Source organism: Camellia sinensis, chromosome 10 (genome assembly GCF_055761805.1).
Source record: "Camellia sinensis isolate YWXY chromosome 10, ASM5576180v1, whole genome shotgun sequence".
In the NCBI taxonomy this organism is placed as follows: domain Eukaryota; kingdom Viridiplantae; phylum Streptophyta; class Magnoliopsida; order Ericales; family Theaceae; genus Camellia; species Camellia sinensis.
In genome coordinates this window covers 27,901,975-27,922,976 of record NC_138970.1, presented here as the reverse complement: position 1 = coordinate 27,922,976, position 21,002 = coordinate 27,901,975, and the positions used below count along the sequence as shown (strand labels likewise).

General features: G+C 32.6%; 1 protein-coding gene across 1 annotated transcript in view; it reads left to right on the top strand.

The window, feature by feature from the left end:
* Positions 1 to 931: 931 nt before the first annotated feature.
* The window catches only part of LOC114290314 (uncharacterized), a 28,559-nt gene continuing 8,488 nt past the window's right edge, over positions 932 to 21,002 (top strand). The window contains exon 1 of the mRNA XM_082889914.1: positions 932 to 1,099. Coding sequence (XP_082746040.1) covers positions 932 to 1,099 — 168 coding nt within the window. The remainder of the gene's footprint in view (positions 1,100 to 21,002) is intronic.

Here is a 21,002-nt window from a genome sequence, read left to right as displayed (position 1 = left end):
GGCGGGTTGCCGGGGTGGGGTGCACCGGCAGTTGTTTCTGAGGGGCTCGGTTCTTTGCCTCTGTTGTGGGCGGGTGTCCGTGAACCGGCTGAGACGCCCTTGACGAATGAGGGTCTCGACCTGATCCTTGAGGTTGATGCAGTCATCAGTGTTATGGCCATGATCTTGGTGGAAACGACAATATTTGGATTGGTCTTTCCGATTGGAAAAGGTCCGTGAAGGTAGGGGCCATTTGAGGGGGTAGTCCCGTTAGATCTGGTGGAGGACTTGTTCCATAGGAGAGTTAAGGGGCGTGTACAGCTCGAACTGACCGGGCGGTCGAGCGGGTGTCGACCGGTCATTGCGAGAAGGTTGGTCGGTATAATGTGGTGTTTGGCTGTTATACTGGGTGTTTCTGGATTCTGAGTCTTTTCTCTTTTCTCTGGGGGTCGGGTTTTTAGATATGGGATCCTGCCGAACGGCTAGTGAATCTTCGGCATTCATGTATTTTTAGGCTTTGGAGAGTAAGGCTGCCATGGAGGTTGGGGGGTTTTTGGAGAGGGAAAAGAGGAAATCGGATGACCATAACCCGGCCATAAAAGCCGTGAGGATGACCTTGTCATCGTTTTCCGCCACTTGCAGGGCTTCGGTGTTGAAGCGGGTAACAAAACTGCACAGTGACTCCCCCTCGGTCTGACGGATGTTGAGGAGTTGGGTTGCCGGGTGGCGTTGGCGCTGGGCTTCAATGAAATGGCTAAGGAAGGAGTCGCTGAGATGCTGAAAAGTGGAGACAGAGTCTGCTGGTAACTGGCTGAACCACAATCGAGCTGACCCCTTCAGTGTCACGGGGAAAGCCCGACACATGATCTCGTCGGGGAAGGCATGAAGGATCATGAGAGTACGGTAGGTCTCTAGATGGTCGACTGGGTCCGTCGTACCGTCAAAAGAGTCAATGGTGGGCATCTTGAACTTGGTGGGCAGAGGTTTGTTCTGGATGGAGGCAACAAATGGTGAATTTGCCGTGATAGAGGGTTTTATGCTGAATGTTATGCATGACCCCTTGGAGTTGGAGCTTTATTGCTCGGAGTTTAGCGTCTTAGAGGGAAATGTGGTCACCATGGTCAGTCAATGGGGTCTGGACGCTGCTGGCTTCCCCTTCAGGGGCTGGTGCCACAACCGACGGGTGTGGGGGTGGAGGTGGTGGATTTATATGTGGCTAAGGAGGTTGCAAACCTTCCAAGTTGAGTGGATGGGGTTGCGGAGCAGTGTGGCTCGGGGCTCTTTCTTGGTTGGGTGGAATATCTGGAGGTGGTGGAGGAGGCATCGGAAGGTTTCTTTGGAGTAAAGCATTTATCAGGGCCTGGTTTTGCTCGGCCATGCGGTTAATGCTGTTGGTAAGCTCGATAAAATACTGGGGTGGATTGTTTGGATTGGGGGGGTCGGCGTGATGGTCGGCAACATTATTGTGAGAAGCCATGGATCTAGTTGTGACCATACACTTTGACGGGTAGGAGGAAAGGTTGTTGGAACCGGGTCTCCGGCGACAGTGAACACAACTGGCGCGAGGAGCAAAGTGTTCCCACAGATGGCGCCAACTGATGATACAGTTTGTCCCAGTAAATGGATCGGACTGGTCCAAGCTCCTCAAGCCCAAGTCCAAATGATCAAGCTCTCCGGATAACCTGCAAATAAGTTCAACGGGGAACGGGGTAGTCCCCCGTGAACCCTCCGACGAGCAAGTTAGGAAAAGGAGTGGAGTGTAGAGAGAGAGATTAGAGATAGAAAAACTTAACCTTCTTCTTGTCTTCAACGTTTGCTTATATCCTTTGGTAATCATTTCACTGTCCCTTCCGACCTGCCCTCCTCACCGAAAGTCTATGTTGTAGCTTACCTTGTTCAGGGTAAGGGGGTCCTGTTCCGACGGAGAGGTGTTGTCGTAATAAATGCTGTGATGGGGTACATTGATGGTGATGTGCAGTGGCAATAACTTTGCAGATCTTTGTCTGCTGATGTGGCTCATCCTTCTCCTGCCGTGTGTCTGAATGTCATTGGCTCTTTATGCCATGTTGGACTCCAGCTGTCCTGGACCTCACCAGCTGGGTTATACATTGGGCTCCAAGTGATGAGCTTGGATGGTCCATAGGTGATTCGTGGCCTTTATGGACTTATAAACGTCATGTAGAATTCAAAATTTCAAGATAAATAATAAAGAGTTTTGCTAGTAAGTGTCCCTATAATATAAGAAATAACAATAAATAAATAAATTCTGAGACATTTTTTACTAAATTCAAAATATTTTTTTAACACATTCACTAGGAACACTTGTTGACATTTACTAATAATTAAAAAAAATATATTAAAAACTCATTTAAGATGCGTTGATATAAAAAAATTAGGACTTAATATTCGTTTGGGAATTGATTTTGTTTAGTTATTTTTTGATTTTTTACACACAAAAAATATATACAAAAAATATAAAGAAAATAAGTTGACCTTTTGTATTGATTTTTTTGATTATTTTGGTTAACGACAATGTTAGGTAGCTCAAATTTTTGTAGCTCAAATAGCTCAAATCTGTCAAAACGACGTCATTTTGACAGATTTTGAGTGTAAAACGACGTCGTTTTGACAGATTTGAGCCATTTGAGCCACAAAAAATTGAGCTACCAAACATTTTCCTTTGGTTAATTGCCAGACACTCCCGAGTAAGGTTCAATCCGGGTGCATGCGCCCATTATTTGGTCTTTTCATTTTTACAACTATGCGTAAATTATTTATATAAAAATAATTAATTAATTTAATAAAAATGAATGACAAATATAATTTTAAAAACATAATAATCAATTTTTTTTTAATAAATAACAATAAAATTATATAATTATAATTATTGAATCAATTTGAATGACTTACTTTTAGAAAAAATTTAAAAGTTAACAAAACCAAATTACAGAAAGGATAATTCTTAAGTGTACAAGTATATACTATGTGTATTTACATAAGTTGTCATAAATATGCGTAAGTTACCTCATAAAATTGCGGATGAATCCACCATTACGAATGTACGGTCAGAATTATATATATGTCCAAACTTTTATGTCATTCGGATGGAGATGGTGTTGCATTTGTAAGGTTGAAAGATAGATAAATATTAAATCAGTAATATTTTTAAAAAATAATTATAAATTAATAATAATTTTTATAAATATTAATAATTTTAATCTTAATTTTTTTTTATAAATTTGTAATCCTTTTAAAAAAATTATATTAAATTATATTCTTCTAAAAAAAGTAATAAAATTGGATATTAATATGATTGATCCACACCGTCTATTTCATTCTATTTTCATTTCATCAGCTTCAACGACGTTTGTCCCAAAAAACAAAAAAAGCTTCAACGAGGTTGTTGTGTCTTCGTTGCTTCGCATTTGCGCATGCGCGAAGTAGAGACAACTTATGCCATTATTGTTAGGGATGGATAATGACACGATAACATGATAGGAATGGGAATTGAATAAGGCATTGCTTTGGACCAGTTCTTCATCGAATTGGATAGTACTGTTAGGTTTGTGGGAGTCTATTACGAGTTCCGTTTTGAAAATTTAAACCGTTTAATGTGTAGAACTCGTTGAGTGCTATATGTCTATAAAAATCACGTTGATCGGATATCGATAGTTATGTGATCAAAACAGTTTTTTATCAACCGTTAATTTATTCACCGTCTATTTTTTTTTTATACAAAACGGATTTGATCACATAGCTATCAATATCCGATCAATGTGATTTTTTACAGGCATATAGTACTCGACGAATTCTACACATTGAACGGTTCAGATTTTCACAAAGAGACCCGTGATGGGCCCCCACAGGCCCAACAGCACGGTCCAGTCCGATGGTGGACTGGACCAAAGCCAGACCCAAAATGGTACTCAGTCGGCTTGATTTAAGAGTATCCGTATTAGTCTTAATAAATTTTGGATTAAATTATAATTCAAAATTTATTTTTGTTATTTTAATTAGTCATTTTTTTTGTATTTACTGTATCAAATTCTTTATTCTAATTCAATCCTATTAAAATATTAATTTTATTATTGTATTTGTTTTTTTTATTATTAAATTAATGAGGTGCCACCCAAACAATTCTTAAAAAATGAAAAAATAAAAAATAAAAAATTGTCGTTGACCGATCAGTTGACTTGTCAGTTGATCGGTTAGGCTAATTTTAAACATTTTTCTTCTTCTGCTACAGGCACTCACGGGACATTCGGTGGGATATTCAAGAGGACATCTAAGTGGACGACTGGTTTAAAGATTTTAACCCAGTTTTGCTCCAGAAAATATAATAAAAAATAAAATAACCAATGAAAAGTGGCTCAACAAAGTTATTGAGTTACTGTAGCAAATATAAATAATAGTTAGCCATAGAATTAGTTTGTTGAGTCTGATGGAGCACATATTCTTGACTTTTGCTCTCTACAATAGCTTTAAAGCTAGTGTAGATGCTCTAAGATGACACAATCCATCCTTTGTTGGATTCATTTTCGATTTATCATGATGATTTAAATTATTTATTTTATAAAGTTTGTCGAGTAAATTATTCATATTAAAATTCAAGTTGATCAAATTTCAATATCTACTTTATTGAAACTTACTTGTTTGGAAAAAAAGAACAGAAAAAAAAATGGTATTGTCCGGAATTATACTGATCAATTATTATTTTTAGACAAATGATTCTGATAAAGTGGATACTGATATCCGATCAACTTGATTCTTGACATTAATGATTTACTCAATGAAGCTTACAAAATGAATGGTTGAAATAATCAATATAGATCAAATTGGATGATTCAGTTGGCCATTCTTGATACGTTTAATTATAACACAACACGACAACACCAGTGAAGTTGTTGTCAAACATGTATAATGTAAAATTGACAGGGATAACCCTTTTACTAAGAGATTGTAGTGGTGAGTAGCAGCTATACCGGTTCGTCCAAACCAACCCAACCCAACCGATCCGTCGCATTTTGAACGGATGCGTGATGACGAGCGGACGGTTGAGAATTGATTTTTTCTAATCCATCTAGTTTTGGACAGATGGCGGATTTGAGGTTCTTTTGGCCGCAACCGAACCGCCAAACTGCGAGCACCCCTAGTAATTTGTAAGACTTTGTGTTTTCAATTTGTTTAGATATTTTGTTTATATTTTCAATTGAAAAAAAAGTTTAAATATTCTGTTGAAAAAGAATTTTCAATTTGAATATATTTTTTGAATTGAAAAAAATAAATGTATAATTTATCTATATTTTTTTTATTTTTAAATCTAACTCTAAAAATAATAAATAAAAAAATGATATATACTGGTTGGTTTTTATTTTCAAAAATAGATATATTGCCAAGCAATTCAGCTCATTCCCATTTCGCTGGTGGGCAGAGAAGACCGGCTGGTTTGGCATCATAACAAGTCTAGGCTGTATTCGGTAAAATCTGGTTATTGGGTGGCAAAGATGTCCAAGCAAGAGAGTTCTCAGTCACAACTGTCCAGCTCTTTTCAACTTCCCCAAGGTTTCTGGAAGAATCTGCGAAACATTAAGGCCCTTCCCAAACTCAAGCACTTTTGGTGGCGCGCTTGTAAGAATTTTTTGGCTTCTAAGGTTAATCTCTATCGTCGACGACGCTCAACCCCTCAGGTCTGTCCTATTTGCTTGAAAGAAGACGAATCGCTGGAACGTTTGTTATTTGATTGTCCATGGACTCAAGCTGTGTGGTTCAGCAGCCTGTTGAATATCAGAATTGAGAAAGGGTCTGTGGCACATGTGGCTGAATGGACGTCTAGTTGGATGCAATTACAACGGCAGGTTGATGGCATGGATTCGGTCCTCAACAAAATTGTATTTATTGGGTGGCATATTTGGAAGGGACATACAATTTATAAATTTTCTACTACTTTGTTCATGATTTTGGCGGTTTATGTGGATGAGGCATGCTGTGATTGTAATATGTGGATGAGGCATTGTTGGCTAAAATGTTGGCTTATTTTTCCTACGAAGGAAAATATCATAAATGCGAGCGTGCCAGCAAGGATTGAAAAATCCTTACAGATTAAATTCAAGCCAATTATCAAGCGATTGTGTTGACGGTTCTTTTGCCTCAACGAAGAGGACTTCAAGATTGCCAAGTGTAAAGAAAAGAAAAATTAAAAGAAGAATGGGGAACGGAGAAAGATGATTGAGTGAACAATCAAAGTAATAATTACTTACCTCTACTCCTATGCTTCGAAAAGAAAGTGCATAAAATGCTTCGAAATGGAAATGCTGAAAATAAATGCTTCGAAATATAAATCTATGTTAAACTACCCCTAAGATAAGGAAAATAACAAGAAATATTGAAATCAAGTGTCTTTGATTATGAATTCTGGATCCTTTACAATGTAGCCATTAATGGCTATTTATAGAAGAAAAAATACAGCAATAACTACTTAGTAACTACCCATTTCTTCCATCTTCATTCTTGTCTTGCCATGTGTCATTCCATTCATCCACTTTGTCCTCCCACTCATCCACTTTGTCCTTCATATTCTCCATTATCTCTATAACTTCTTTTAACTTCCAAATGAATAAGAGGATGCCACGTGTCCTGCAATTATATAAATAATAAATAATAATAAAAATTGCAGATTTATGGTGTTAACATTACCCCCCGCGGCCCTTAAAAATGATGTTTATTTGAATTTTTGAAGGGCCGAACCAAGCACATGACTAACCTAAGCAGCAAAGTGCTTCGAATGATGTAACAACACCAATAAAGTGCTTCGAATGAGTATGAAATTATGACAAGATGACTCGAATTATTACTAGTAACAAGCTTCGAAAGTGATATAAAGGACCAAAATCATTCTTCGAAGGTCGATGGAACCGACCAAAGACGAATTACATCCTCAAAAATACTCGACAAAGCTTCGAAGGTTCACAGCCACCATTATTATTTCTTCGAAGCTGTTGTTGATACAAGATAGAGTGCTTCGAAGCTTACAAAATTATGGCAAAACGGCTTTCGAAGCAACTTATGGCAAAACGGCTTTCGAAGCTGTTTTTGGCCAACATTGTGGTTATTCAAAACTTATATGTTCTGGTTCACACAGAATTAATGAAAATATTAATTTTGTGCTTCGAACCAATTATTAATTCTTCGAAGACACCAAAACTGTTGTTCTTCGAGCCAACTTATGATGCCAAAAACAGGCATTATTCGACAACTAATTAATTGTCATTTTACATATATTTGAAGAGATGTACACATTTTGAAAGTTTTTAAAGTTTTATACAGTTTCGAAGGTGAAGTAATCAACCTTCGAAACAACTCTTGATGTTTCGAATGTATCTTCAAAGCTTTATACAGCTTCGAATGTGAAGTAATCAACCTTCGAAACAACTCTTGATGCTTCGAATGTATCTTCGATGCTTTGATTGTGTACATACAAACAATTGGCCATCAATTTGAAAAGATAAGCCATTCTCAGCCATTTATTTAAATGCACAGGCTTTTTCTAGCCAAGTTCATGCATTTTAAATGGCCATCCCTTGTTCTTAGTGCTTCGAACTCATAAGAACAATTTGTTAATTTTATTAGCCACATCATCATAATTATATTTTGATGTGAACCACAAATCCAAAAAGGATTTTGAACACCAAAAGTCATGGTATAGTGTGACCATGAAAATTTATACTTTTTGACATTTTGAAAAATGTCAAAAATTTTGAATTCATGAACAGTGGCTTGTTCATTATTCTTTACCATGTTTGGTTTAAAAACATGACTTTCGCCAAATTGATTTTCATAATTCTTTGGCAAAGTGGGTTGTTTTTCCATGTTAGCCATTAATGGCTTATGAAAATCTCCCATAAGAATATTATTTTCATGACTTGACTCTCTAAAAATTAGTTTTTGGACCCCCCGAGTCATGTATGAAATATCATTCTTAGCCAAATTTGGCTTAAAAATATGCTCTTTCGTTATGTTAATTTCATAATTTGGCTCTTTAAAAACGGATTCTTGAACCCCCCGAGCCATTGATGAAATCAACTCTTTGCTTTTGCTATTTTTAACCATGGAAAAATTCTGAAAAAATTCACCAATTCCGGCCATTAAGGCCTCAGTTAAAGACTTGGTAGTGAGAGTTGATAACTCATCATTCCATTGGCGAATTTCCATACCAAGTTGATGAATTTCTCCAATTAAATGGTGTCTTTTTTCTTCCACCAAACAATATTGTAAGGGATGAAAATTTATTTCATCAAGAAAATGGATCTCTTCTTGAAGATCCAAAATTTCTTGTTTACGCCAATAAATTTCATCTAGGCTATTTGAAATGGACAAATCCAATTCATTTTCCATTTATTACACTTGACGTCCCACTGGGCGTGCCAAAAAATGTTGGCTAAAATGTTGGCTTATTTTTCCTACGAAGGAAAATATCATAAATGCGAGCGTGCCAGCAAGGATTGAAAAATCCTTACAGATTAAATTTAAGCCAATTATCAAGCGATTGTGTTGACGGTTCTTTTGCCTCAACGAAGAGGACTTCAAGATTGCCAAGTGTAAAGAAAAGAAAAATTAAAAGAAGAATGGGGAACGGAGAAAGATGATTGAGTGAACAATCAAAGTAATAATTACTTACCTCTACTCCTATGCTTCGAAAAGAAAGTGCATAAAATGCTTCGAAATGGAAATGCTGAAAATAAATGCTTCGAAATATAAATCTATGTTAAACTACTCCTAAGATAAGGAAAATAACAAGAAATATTGAAATCAAGTGTCTTTGATTATGAATTCTGGATCCTTTACAATGTAGCCATTAATGGCTATTTATAGAAGAAAAAATACAGCAATAACTACTTAGTAACTACCCATTTCTTCCATCTTCATTCTTGTCTTGCCATGTGTCATTCCATTCATCCACTTTGTCCTCCCACTCATCCACTTTGTCCTTCATATTCTCCATTATCTCTATAACTTCTTTTAACTTCCAAATGAATAAGAGGATGCCACGTGTCCTGCAATTATATAAATAATAAATAATAATAAAAATTGCAGATTTATGGTGTTAACAGGCATGTAGTGATTTTAATATTCTAAAGTTCAAACTTTCTTTTTTTGGATGAGACATGCAGTGATTGTAATATTTTTTTAAGTTATCGACTCTATTTTTTTTTTTTTTTTTTGTTGAGGAAGTACACAGGTTGAATTATGTTGAAAACTTATAAAATTTTAAATCACCAAACCGATTCGCATCTATTTGCCAATCTGCTCAATCCACTTCCGCCGAATAGAGATGCGGATTGATTTTTTTCAATCTGCCAATTTGACGGACAAAAAACGGATTAGAAGTTCTGTGACCGCAACTGACTCACACTCGCCCCTAAGAGATTGTTTGACAATGAATTAATTTAGTTAAAAAAAGTAAAAAGTTATTAAAAAAAAGTCAAAAATCAAGAGAAAAAAAAGAGTTGGAAAATACTTTTCATTCTCACAGGTTTTTGTACATTAAAAGTCAAAAAGTCATTATCGGATGCTACGTTTTGTTTTTTTAAATTAAAAAAAAATCACAACTTTAAAAATAAAAAATAAAAATTAATTTGATGAAAATAAACATTAAAAATATATTTTTAAAATTTTAAATATTATTTATAACCTCTCAAAAGATAAAATTATATAAAAATAATAAGTATTTTTTATTTGCTTCACCAAATTAATTTTTTGTTTTTGAGAAAAAAATTCTAAAAATCAAACCAAATATTTTTAATTTTTTTATCTCATATTTTAGATAAAAAATAAAAAAAGTCAATTTCCAAACTAATCTTACTTAACATATTTTAATCGCTTATAGAATTCCATCCAATTGAATAAAAACTATACACAAAACATAATAATAGAATACTAGGATTAATATAGTCATTTTGTTATATTGTTTTAAATAATTTGATTTTTTTCATTTACTATATTAGATTCGATCTAACAAATAAAAACAAACAATAAAAACTAGTGTTTTAAAATTAAGAAATGAAAATTAAACATTTTTTGGTAATAAATTGGTCTAGTAAAGATTAGTTTATGAATTTCAATGTAGAGATAAAATTTTATTATTCTTAAACTGTTGGTATTTTTAATTGAAAGTATTTTTTTTTTTTTTTGACATAACACATTTGCATAAGAGGAATCTAAAATAAAATGACTTTAATAACGTTAGAAGAATAAACAAATTACATTAATATTAAAAAAATTAACACCAATTTGAAAACTTGGCGGCACATCATTCGTAATTATGGTGTTGATGATGTGTGGGCCATCTACTTCGTGTTACGTGAACTAATTAATATATATATATATATATATATATGTTGTATCCTGTTTCTAACTGTTTAGCTACTTCTGTTCAATCGTCTTCCTTGTTTGTTTAATTAATCCTGTTTTCAGTTCATCTTAATCACCCAAAAGATCAGTCTGTTCTATCCACCTAGTTTAAGTCACCCACTTCTTCCCAGTCTTCTGTAAGTCCTTCGGTTTAGGCAGAGTCAGACTTTGGGGTTTAAAGATAGGGTATGTATGTATACTAGGTATGTGGTAAAATTGACAAGAATAGGGTATGTATTAAGATATCTGTAAAACTGGTTAATTATATCAAAACAATGAATCGATTATTTAGAAGTAACTCATCAGTCAGTTCTAGGTCAACTACCTTGCCTTCCATACCTAATCCAGGTATCATAATTAATGAAGAAGATGTTGAAATACAAAATGATCAAATTAATTCCGGATGGAATATTCCAAAACTACCTATTAAAGAGATTTATAAAACTTCTTTTATACAGGATGTTTTTAAAGTTACTCTCCATGTTAAAACTATTGAACAAGTTTATGCTTTAGAAAAACCCAGAGAAACCTGTCAGTTATTTGATAAAAAATTAATCAAACGACATTTAGATCGTGGTTACAATTTTATGCATATTGGTTTAATACAAATTGGTGTCAATCCGTTAACAATAATAGGACAAAATACTTCTGTTTTACTCTGTTTAAGAGATGCTCGTTTTCTTAATTATAATGCTAGTTTAATGGGAATGATGAAAACTGGTCTTAATAAAGGTCCAGTACATTTTAACTGTTTTCCTGATTTTACATTAAGTTTAAGAGATCCACATATTCTCAAAGCATTAACACTGAACATTCAATTACATGGTGAATATACTGAAATGTTAGATTCTTTTCATAATATTGCTTTAATTTATCGTGTTCATTATAAATGTATGCAAACCAATTTACATGTTCATGCTTTACATAAAAGTCCCAAAGATAAAACTTTATTAATCCAAAGCAGTAGTACTAATGAATCAAACATTAATATTCCTCACATGATTGAATGGAAAGATATTAATTTACCTGATCAATGGGTTACTGTCAATGAAAATTACAAACATAATCAACAACAATCTTCAATCCATGACATTCAACATATCCAGCAAAACAATGATGGATCAGTTAATATCAAATTTAATCGAAGTCAATCTTCTCGACATAGTACATCTAGTGTCCCTTCCGAAATATCAACTGACGATGAAATATTTAACACTCCTCTATTTAGGAAAAACAGTCAAATCCATCTTGGTCCAACTAATCCAACTTCAACAAATAAATTAAAAGGAATTGATAATTCTACCACTTCCCAAATTAATAAACCTGTTTATACTACTACCTCACATTTCCCTGAAGAAGAAATAGCTTCAAATAATTCCCCAACTCAAACTGATTTCGAAGGATTTATACCACCTGTCAATCCTCAGCTAATGACAATCAAAAAAGATTTTACTCCTGATTTAGATAAATTACTTGTTGAATTCCGTTCCAAAGAAAATAAAACTAAAAGACATGCCTATAGTGCTAAATATAGTTCTGTTCAACAATCCCAAATAACTAGAGAATGGTATAATTTCATGGTTCAATATGGTTTTGAATTATCTTTCTTTGATTATATGGATCAATATTATAAAAAGGTTAATACAATCACAAAACATAAATGGAAAACTTCTCCAAATACTTCTGTTAGTTCTAATCATCCACCATTAGAAAATATAATTATTGATCACCAAGGTTCTGAAGTTCCAGCCTCTCATTTTAAGTTACCTGGTCCTGACCCTGAAATTAAAAAAGTTATTGAACAAAACAATTATACTAATCAATGTCTCAAAACAATTGGTAAACAATTAGATAAATTAGAAACTAATTTAGATGACCAATCTGCTAAATCAACTAAATCTCTCGATCAACCATTACTTAATCTACCTAGTCATCGTTCTAAACGAACTAGCCTCGTCACTACTGATCAATCTACTGTCAAAGCTATTGAACAACTATTTACTAAATTAACTCCTAATGATACTTCCACCTCTAAAGACAAAGGTCTTACTGTCTTGAATCAACAACCTACTACTAACACTGTTTCCGATCAATCTGAAACTGATACTACTGATAATGAAATCAATCAATTAGCCCAACAGTTTCAACCTACTACTCTTAATAAAATTCATTATCCCAAAGTTAATCCTCACAATACCAAAAACTGGTATTCCAAACCAACTCCTGTCGACCTCCAATTTGAAGACACAAATATTAGTAATCAATTTTCTGTTTCTGCTAAACGATTATACGAATGGAATATAGATGGTCTCAGTGAAGATCAAATCCTTCAAAAATTAAACCATTTATCTATGGTCGCCAATAGTTATCTCAGTAATTATCCCCAATACACTCAACCTGAAATTGTTTCCTTACTTACCTCTGGTTTTACTGGTATGCTCAAATCTTGGTGGGAAAAATATCTCACTGAAACAGACCGTGACTCTGTTATTTATGCCAATCAAACTGATGAAAATGGTCTCCCTCTTTTTGATGAATCTATAGGATGTTGTCACCCTGATGGAATTAACCAATTAATATACACAATAGTTCGACATTTTATTGGTACACCTACGAATATTTATTCTCGAATCCATGATCAACTAAGTAATCTTAACTGTCCAACCTTAAGTGATTTCCGATGGTATAAAGATGTATTCACCTCTCGAGTCATGTTAAGAGAAGACTGTACTAAATCATTTTGGAAAGAAAAATTTATTAATGGATTACCCAGCTTATTTGCCCATAAAATTAGAGATGTTCTTAGTCAACCCACTGGTGTTATTGAATATGATAATCTCACATATGGTGATATAATTAGTACTATTCAAAAAGAAGGTTTAAAAATGTGTATTGACCTCAAACTTACTCAAAAAGCTAATAAAGATAAACATAAAGCTAAGTATGAATTAGGAAATTTCTATGAACAATATGGTTTACCTCCTGTTGCACCCTCTCGTAGGAAATCACATAAATACTCCAAACATAAATCCCCATACAAACATTCCAATAAATATAAATATAAAAAGAATTATTCACCTTCCAAATCCAATGACAAATTTTATACCAAACCTAAAAAGAACTATTATAAATCTAAATCACATCCAAAATCTAAATCTACTAAAGATGTTACTTGTTATAACTGTGGTCAAAAAGGTCATTACTCTAATAAATGTAAAGAAAAACAAAAATTAAAAGATAAAGTAAATCAACTTCAAATTGATGATAATTCCAAAAATCAACTATTTGAAATCTTTCAATTAAATCACTCCCTCAGTAGTTCCTCTTCAGATCCTCCTGCTACTTCATCTGATTCCTCCTCACCTAGTGATAATTCTGATAATGATATTACAATAGGTTGTAATGACGTTTGTTGTAAATCCGTTAAACAACTTACTGTCCTTACCAAAACTACTCAAGAAGAATCTGCTTTAATTGACCTAATTAGTAAATTGGATGATCCCAAGTTAAAACAAAAATATACTGAAAAATTAAAATCCTTATTAATTCATTCAGATTCCAAACCTAAATTTGATAAACCTATAATTAGTCTATCCAAAACTTTAGAAAGATTTAAAAATAAACAAAAAGAAGTCACATTACAAGATTTACAACAAGAAATTAATCAGATTAAACAAACAATCAAAGAATTACAACATAAAGATAAAAAATTAGAAGATGAAATTATTACTTTAAAACTTGATAAAAGTTTAGATAATTTCCACACCAATGAACATGAGTCCCCACATGAATCTGAACATGAATCTGATCCTAATCAGGATAATTTAATATTTGATAACCGATCACACCAATCCCCATCTAATAATCCTGAAGACAAACGATTAAGTTTAATCAACAAACTTTACATTCAAAAATGGTATTCGAAAATTAAAATAATTATTAATGATTTTGAATTAGAATTAATTGCCTTAATTGATACTGGTGCTGATTTAAATTGTATTCAAGAAGGATTACTTCCTACTACATATTATGAAAAATGTCAAGAAAAATTAACTTCTGCTAATGGTACTAAAATGCATATCAAATATAAATTACCAAAAGTACATGTTTGCCAAGATAATGTATGTTTCAAAACCTCTTTTGTTTTAGTCACTAACATGACTGATAAAATCATTTTAGGTTCCCCGTTTATTTATTTATTATATCCCTTTACCACATCCAGTACAGGCATCACCACCCATGTTTTAGGGCAACCTGTTACATTCAAATTTTTATCTCCTCCTGAACTATTACACTTAAACCAATTAAAAGATTGTTCTATTTCTTATCAAATTAACCGCCTAACTAGGCATTTAAAATTTCTTAAAGAAGAAGTAAATCATAAACGTATTGACCAACAATTGACTGATCCAATTCTTGTTTCCAAAATCCATGATTTTCAATTAAAACTTGAGTCGACTGTTTGTTCTACTTTACCCACTGCTTTCTGGCATAGGAAAAAACATGTTGTTACCCTACCCTATATTAAGAATTTTCATGAATCACAAATTCCTACTAAATCTCGACCAATTCAAATGAACTATGAATTACTTGAAATGTGTAAAAAAGAAATTAAAGAATTATTAAGAAATCGCATCATTAGCCCAAGTAAATCACCGTGGTCCTGCCCTGCTTTCTATGTTAATAAAAATGCTGAGTTAGAACGTGGTGTCCCTCGACTTGTTATTAATTACAAACCATTAAATTCTGTTTTAGAATGGATTCGGTATCCTATTCCTAATAAAAAAGATTTAATTAAACGACTTAGTCAGGCTGTTATTTTCAGTAAATTCGACTTAAAGAGTGGTTTTTGGCAAATTCAAATTCATCCCAAAGATAGATATAAAACTGCATTTAATACACCCTTTGGTCAATATGAATGGAATGTCATGCTATTTGGTTTAAAAAATGCTCCTAGTGAATTTCAACATATCATGAATGACATATTTAATCCATTTAGTCATTTTTCAATTGTTTACATTGATGACATCTTAATTTTTTCAAAATCAATTAGTGAACATTGGAAGCATTTAACTGCATTTTATTACACCATCAAAAGTCATGGTCTTGTCATTTCTGCTCCTAAAATTAAATTATTTCAAACCAAAGTCAGGTTTTTAGGATACGATATTCATCATAATACTATCCTACCCATTAGTAGATCCATTGAATTTGCTTCCAAATTCCCTGATGAAATCCTTGATAAAACCCAATTACAAAGGTTCTTAGGTTCCCTCAATTACATTGCTGAGTTTTATAAAGACCTTAGGAAAACTTGTCAACCCCTATTTGATAGGCTAAAAGATAATCCTCCTCCTTGGTCTTCTGTTCATACTTCTATTGTCAAACAGGTCAAACAATATGTTAAGACTCTTCCTTGTCTTGGTATTCCCACTGAAAATTCATTCAAAATTATTCAAACTGATGCCTCTGACATTGGTTATGGTGGTATCCTCCTTCAGCAACTTACTCCTCAATCATCTGAACAAATTGTTCGCTATCATTCTGGTGTCTGGAATAAAGCACAATTTAATTATAGTACTATTAAAAAAGAAATTTTATCTACTGTTTTATGTATTCAAAAATTTCAAGATGATGTTTTAAATCAAAAATTCTTACTTCGTGTTGATTGCAAATCTGCCAAATTTATTTTAGAAAAAGATGCACTACAACAAAAAAGGTCTATGGTGACGAAAATGCGTGACGAAAAAATATTTCGTCTCCAAATATGCATGTTTTAGTGATGAAAATAAGATTTCGCCTCCAATTGTATTATTTTTAGAGACGAAAACCAAATTTCGTCACCAAATGCTTAAAATCAAATAAAACAATAGGTGGCAAAAATTTTATTCGTCTCTAAATTTTATTTTTCGTCACAAAACAATTTCCCGCCCTTGGAAAATTTGGTGGAAGATTTGGCGCCATTTTGGAGACAAAATTTGTCGTCACCATTGTAAAAATTTTTAAAGAGGAAATAATTTCGTCTCCAAATGTATTATTTTTAGAGAGGAAAACCAAATTTCGTCACCAAATACTTAAAATCAATAAAAAAATACAAGAAATCTAGGCTATTGTGACAAAATTTAGTGACAAATTTTTTTTTGTCTTAAAATTTAACCGAAAGATGACAAAATATTAATTTTGTCGTTTGTTTTAATTTTTTTCAGAAGTATAGGAGACGAAAACAAAAATTCGTGTGCAAAAATGAGGCGCCAATTTCATTTGCATTGGCGCGAATTATTTTAGCTCATTGGAGACGAACATTTTTGTCACAAAATATTTTTTTTTTTTTGTGACGAACGTAATTCATCACCAATAAATTTCATACCTATTAAACGATGTCGCTTCATATTTCCATTTATTAGGCGACAAATATATTTTTGTCTGGGAATGATAAGTTATGGAAGACGAAAATATTTCGTCACCAATAAACACTCCATCATGCAAACAATGTCATTTCATCTTTCTATTAAATAGGCGACAAATATATTTTTGTTTCTGAAGAATAAGTTGTGGGAGACGAAAATATTTCGTCACTAATAAATTCTAATTGATTGCGTGACGAATATATTTTTCATCTCATAAGGTTAAGTCGTGGAAGACAAAAATATTTCATCACCAATAATAAATTCTTTGTTCTGGTATTGAAGGATACAAAAATATTTTATCACTAATCATTGCTGTTTTTTAAAATGCCGTGAAACTGTGACCCCAAGAGATACACTCTGACGCTTATCACTCATTTTCATGTACACGGACCTTGAAGTCATGACCCAAGAAAACACTTTCTACAAACCCTCATTTCTCTCTCGCACTTGAGTCTACTCCTCTCTCACAAGTATTGAAGTCGTGACTCAAGAAGACACTCTGTAAACCATTTTTTCTATTTCGCGCTAAAGCCCCTCTCTTCTGTCTCACACTTAAGCCCTTCGTGCATGCTAGCATTGAAGCTATTATCCAAGAAGGTACCCTATGCAAACCCACTATTCTTTCTCACAGTGAAGGCCCCTCTTGCACGCAAGCACTTTTTCTCATTGTCGGAGCCAACTCTATCCTTTCCGTCTAGAACACTCATTTCAGAAAAATCGAAGGTCAAAACCTCTCTCCACAAAAAAAGAAAAAGAAAAAGATAATTAATGTAGCTATTTTTTTTGTGAGAAAAAATACAGAGAAACAAATAATAAAAAATTTGTAATTTTTAAAATTAATAGAAAACATTACCTTGTTTAGTATGGAGTTTTCAATAATTAATTTTTAAAATTTGGTGATAAAATTTATTTTCATTTTAGAACATAACCCAAACTTGACCAAATATTACTTTTGTCGTTTCTTTTAATTGTTCTCAAAACTATAGGAGACGAAAAAATAAATTCGTCAGAAAAAAAAGAGGCGCCAATTTTTTTTCTTGTTGGCGCCAATTATTTTAGCTCATTGGAGACGAACATTTTTGTCACAAAATTTAAAGTATTTTGCGACAAAAGGAATTCGTCACCAATAAATTCCAAACTTATTAGACGATGTCGTTTCATTTTCTTATTTATTTGGTGACAAATATATTTTTTGTCTGGGAAGGATAAGTTATGGGAGACGAAAATATTTTGTCACCAATAAACCCTTCATGCTCGTTTTATCTTTCTGTTAATTAGGCGACAAATATATTTTTGTCTCGGAAGGATATGTTTTGGGAGACGAAAATATTTCGTCACTAATAAATTCTCCATGTGTCGTGTTGCATTTTGATTGATTGTGCGACGAATATATTTTCGTCTCATAACGTTAAGTTGAAGGAGACGAAAATATTTCACCACCAATAAATTCTCCATCCCCACACAATGTTGTTTTTGTATTTTTGTTGATTAGGCAATGAACATATGAGTTTGAAACGAAAATATTTTGTCACTAATTATTTCTCTTTATTAAAATGCCGTCAGAAACTAAGAGACACTCTTCCTTAATGACTTACTTTCACACACACACAAATACTAAAGTCGTGACCCGAAAAGACACCCTCTACAAATCCTCATTTCTCTCGCACACTTGAGTCTCCTCTCTTACAAGTATTGAAGCTGTGACTCGAGAAACAATCTTTATAAACCATCTCTTCTATTTTGCACTGAAGTTCCTCTATTCTCTCTCACATTTAAGCCATTTGTGCATGCAAACATTATTATTCAAGAAGACATTTTGTACAAAGCTACTATTCTTTCTCACAATAAACCCCTCTCCACAAAAAGAAAATAATAATAATAATAATAATAATAATAATAATAATAATAATAATAATAATAATACTAATAATAATAATAATAATTAAACAAGGAAACAAAATACAAGAAATCTAGGCTATTATTGTGACAAAATTTGGTGATGAAAATTTTTTTATCTTAAAATTTAACCCAAAGATGACAAAATATTGATTTTGTCGTTTGTTTTAATTTTTCTCAAACGTATAGGAGACGAAAAAGAATTTCGTCTGCAGAATTCAGGTGTCAATTTCATTTGCATTGGCTCGAATTATTTTAGCTCATTGGAGATGAACATTTTTGTCACAAAATATATATATTTTTTGCGACGAACGTAATTTGTCACCAATAAATTCCCTACCTATTAAACAATGTCGTTGCATATTTCCATTTATTAGGCGACAAATATATTTTTGTCTGGGAATGATAAGTTATGGAAGACAAAAATATGTCATCACCAATAAACACTCCATCATGCAAACGATGTCGTTTCATCTTTCTATTAAATGGGCAACAAATATATTTTTATCTTTGAAGAATAAGTTGTGGGAGATGAAAATATTTCGTCACTCATAAATTCTGATTGATTGCGCGATGAATATATTTTTCGTCTCATAAGGTTATGTTGTGGAAGACAAAAATATTTCGTCACCAATAATAAATTCTCTGTTCTTGTATTTAAGGAGACAAAAATATTTTATCACTAATTATTTCTCTTTATTAAAATGCACACTGACCCTTATCACTCATTTTCATGTGCACGGACACTCAAGTCATGACCCAAGAAGACACTTCCTACAAACCCTCATTTCTCTCTCGCACTTGAGCCTACTCCTCTCTCACAAGTATTGAAGTCGTGAAGCAAGAAGACACTCTGTAAACCATTTCTTTTATTTTCGCACTAAAGCCCCTTTCATATGTCTCACACTTAAGCCCTTCATGCATGTCAGTATTGAAAGCTATTATCCAAGAAGGCACCCTATGCAAAACCGACTATTCTTTCTCATAGTGAAGGTGCCCCTTGCATAAGCACTTTTTCTCATTGTCTAAACCAATTTTACCATTTCCATCTAGAACACACATTTTAGACAAATCGCAGGTCAAAACCCCTTTCCACAAAAAAAAGAAAAAAAAAAGATAATTAATGTAACTTTTTTTTTTTGTGAGAAAAAAAAACAGAGGAAAAATTAATAATAATTTTTTAATTTTCAAAATTAATAAAAAAACATTACCTTGTTTAGTATGCAGTTTTCAATAATTAATTTTTGATTTTTAATCTATATTTTTTTAGTGAACATTTTTTAATATTATAATTTTTTTTCTTTTTTTTTTAACTTTTTAAATCCCTTTAATTTAGATGAGGGCAAATTGCAGCAGTTGTCCCGATACTTTGGTCCTTGTGTCATATAAACGTTATGTGCCATATTTATATCTATCTATCTATCTATATATTATAGAGAAAAGCTAAGGATCATGAAAAAACTTTCATGAAAATGATCATAAAAGAATTATGACCCTTAGATTACCTTGATTAGTGTGTGGTGCTTTATTTTAAGTGTAATCCAAGAGTCATAAATCTTTCATGATCATTTTCATAAAAAAAAATTCATGATACCTAGTATTGCTCATTATTATATAAGGAAAATGGGGTTTTAAATTTACAAACCTTATGGGAGCTCTAATATCCCAATCTTAATTTTAAAAATTTTTGATTTAAAAAAAAAAAAGCACTCAGCATTTATTGAATTCTCCCAACCCACTTTTTGACTTTTCTCATACCTACTCCTACACCCTTTTCAACTTCTCGCATATACTATGGCTAGTGATGGGATTGTTAAATTATTTTTATAAAAAAAATTTAAAAAATAATTAGTATATTAAAAAAATATCTAAAACAAATATAAATTCTTAATAATATATATATATATATACTATATATTAAGCAAAAAGGGGTTTTTAACCCCAAGGCCTGTGGGAGCTTCAATATCCAAATCTGAATTTTCTAATTTTTTTATTTAAAAAAAATCAACATTTATTAATTTGGTCAAAATCCCTTGATCAGCATTTATTAACTTGTTTCAATCCACATGTCTTTCCACATGCTTGCATTTATTGATTTGGTCAAAATCCCCTATCAGTATTTAAAATCCCCTCATACAAATAATTATAGATACAATCTGTGTATAGTTACTGCAATACCCTTTTCAACTTCTCTCATGCGCTATGGTTAGTGATAAGATTGTTAAATTATTTTTATAAAAAAATCTTAAAAAACATAATTTATATATTAAAAAAAAATCAGAGGTTGCGATTCACTCATCACTCTTCTCTGTC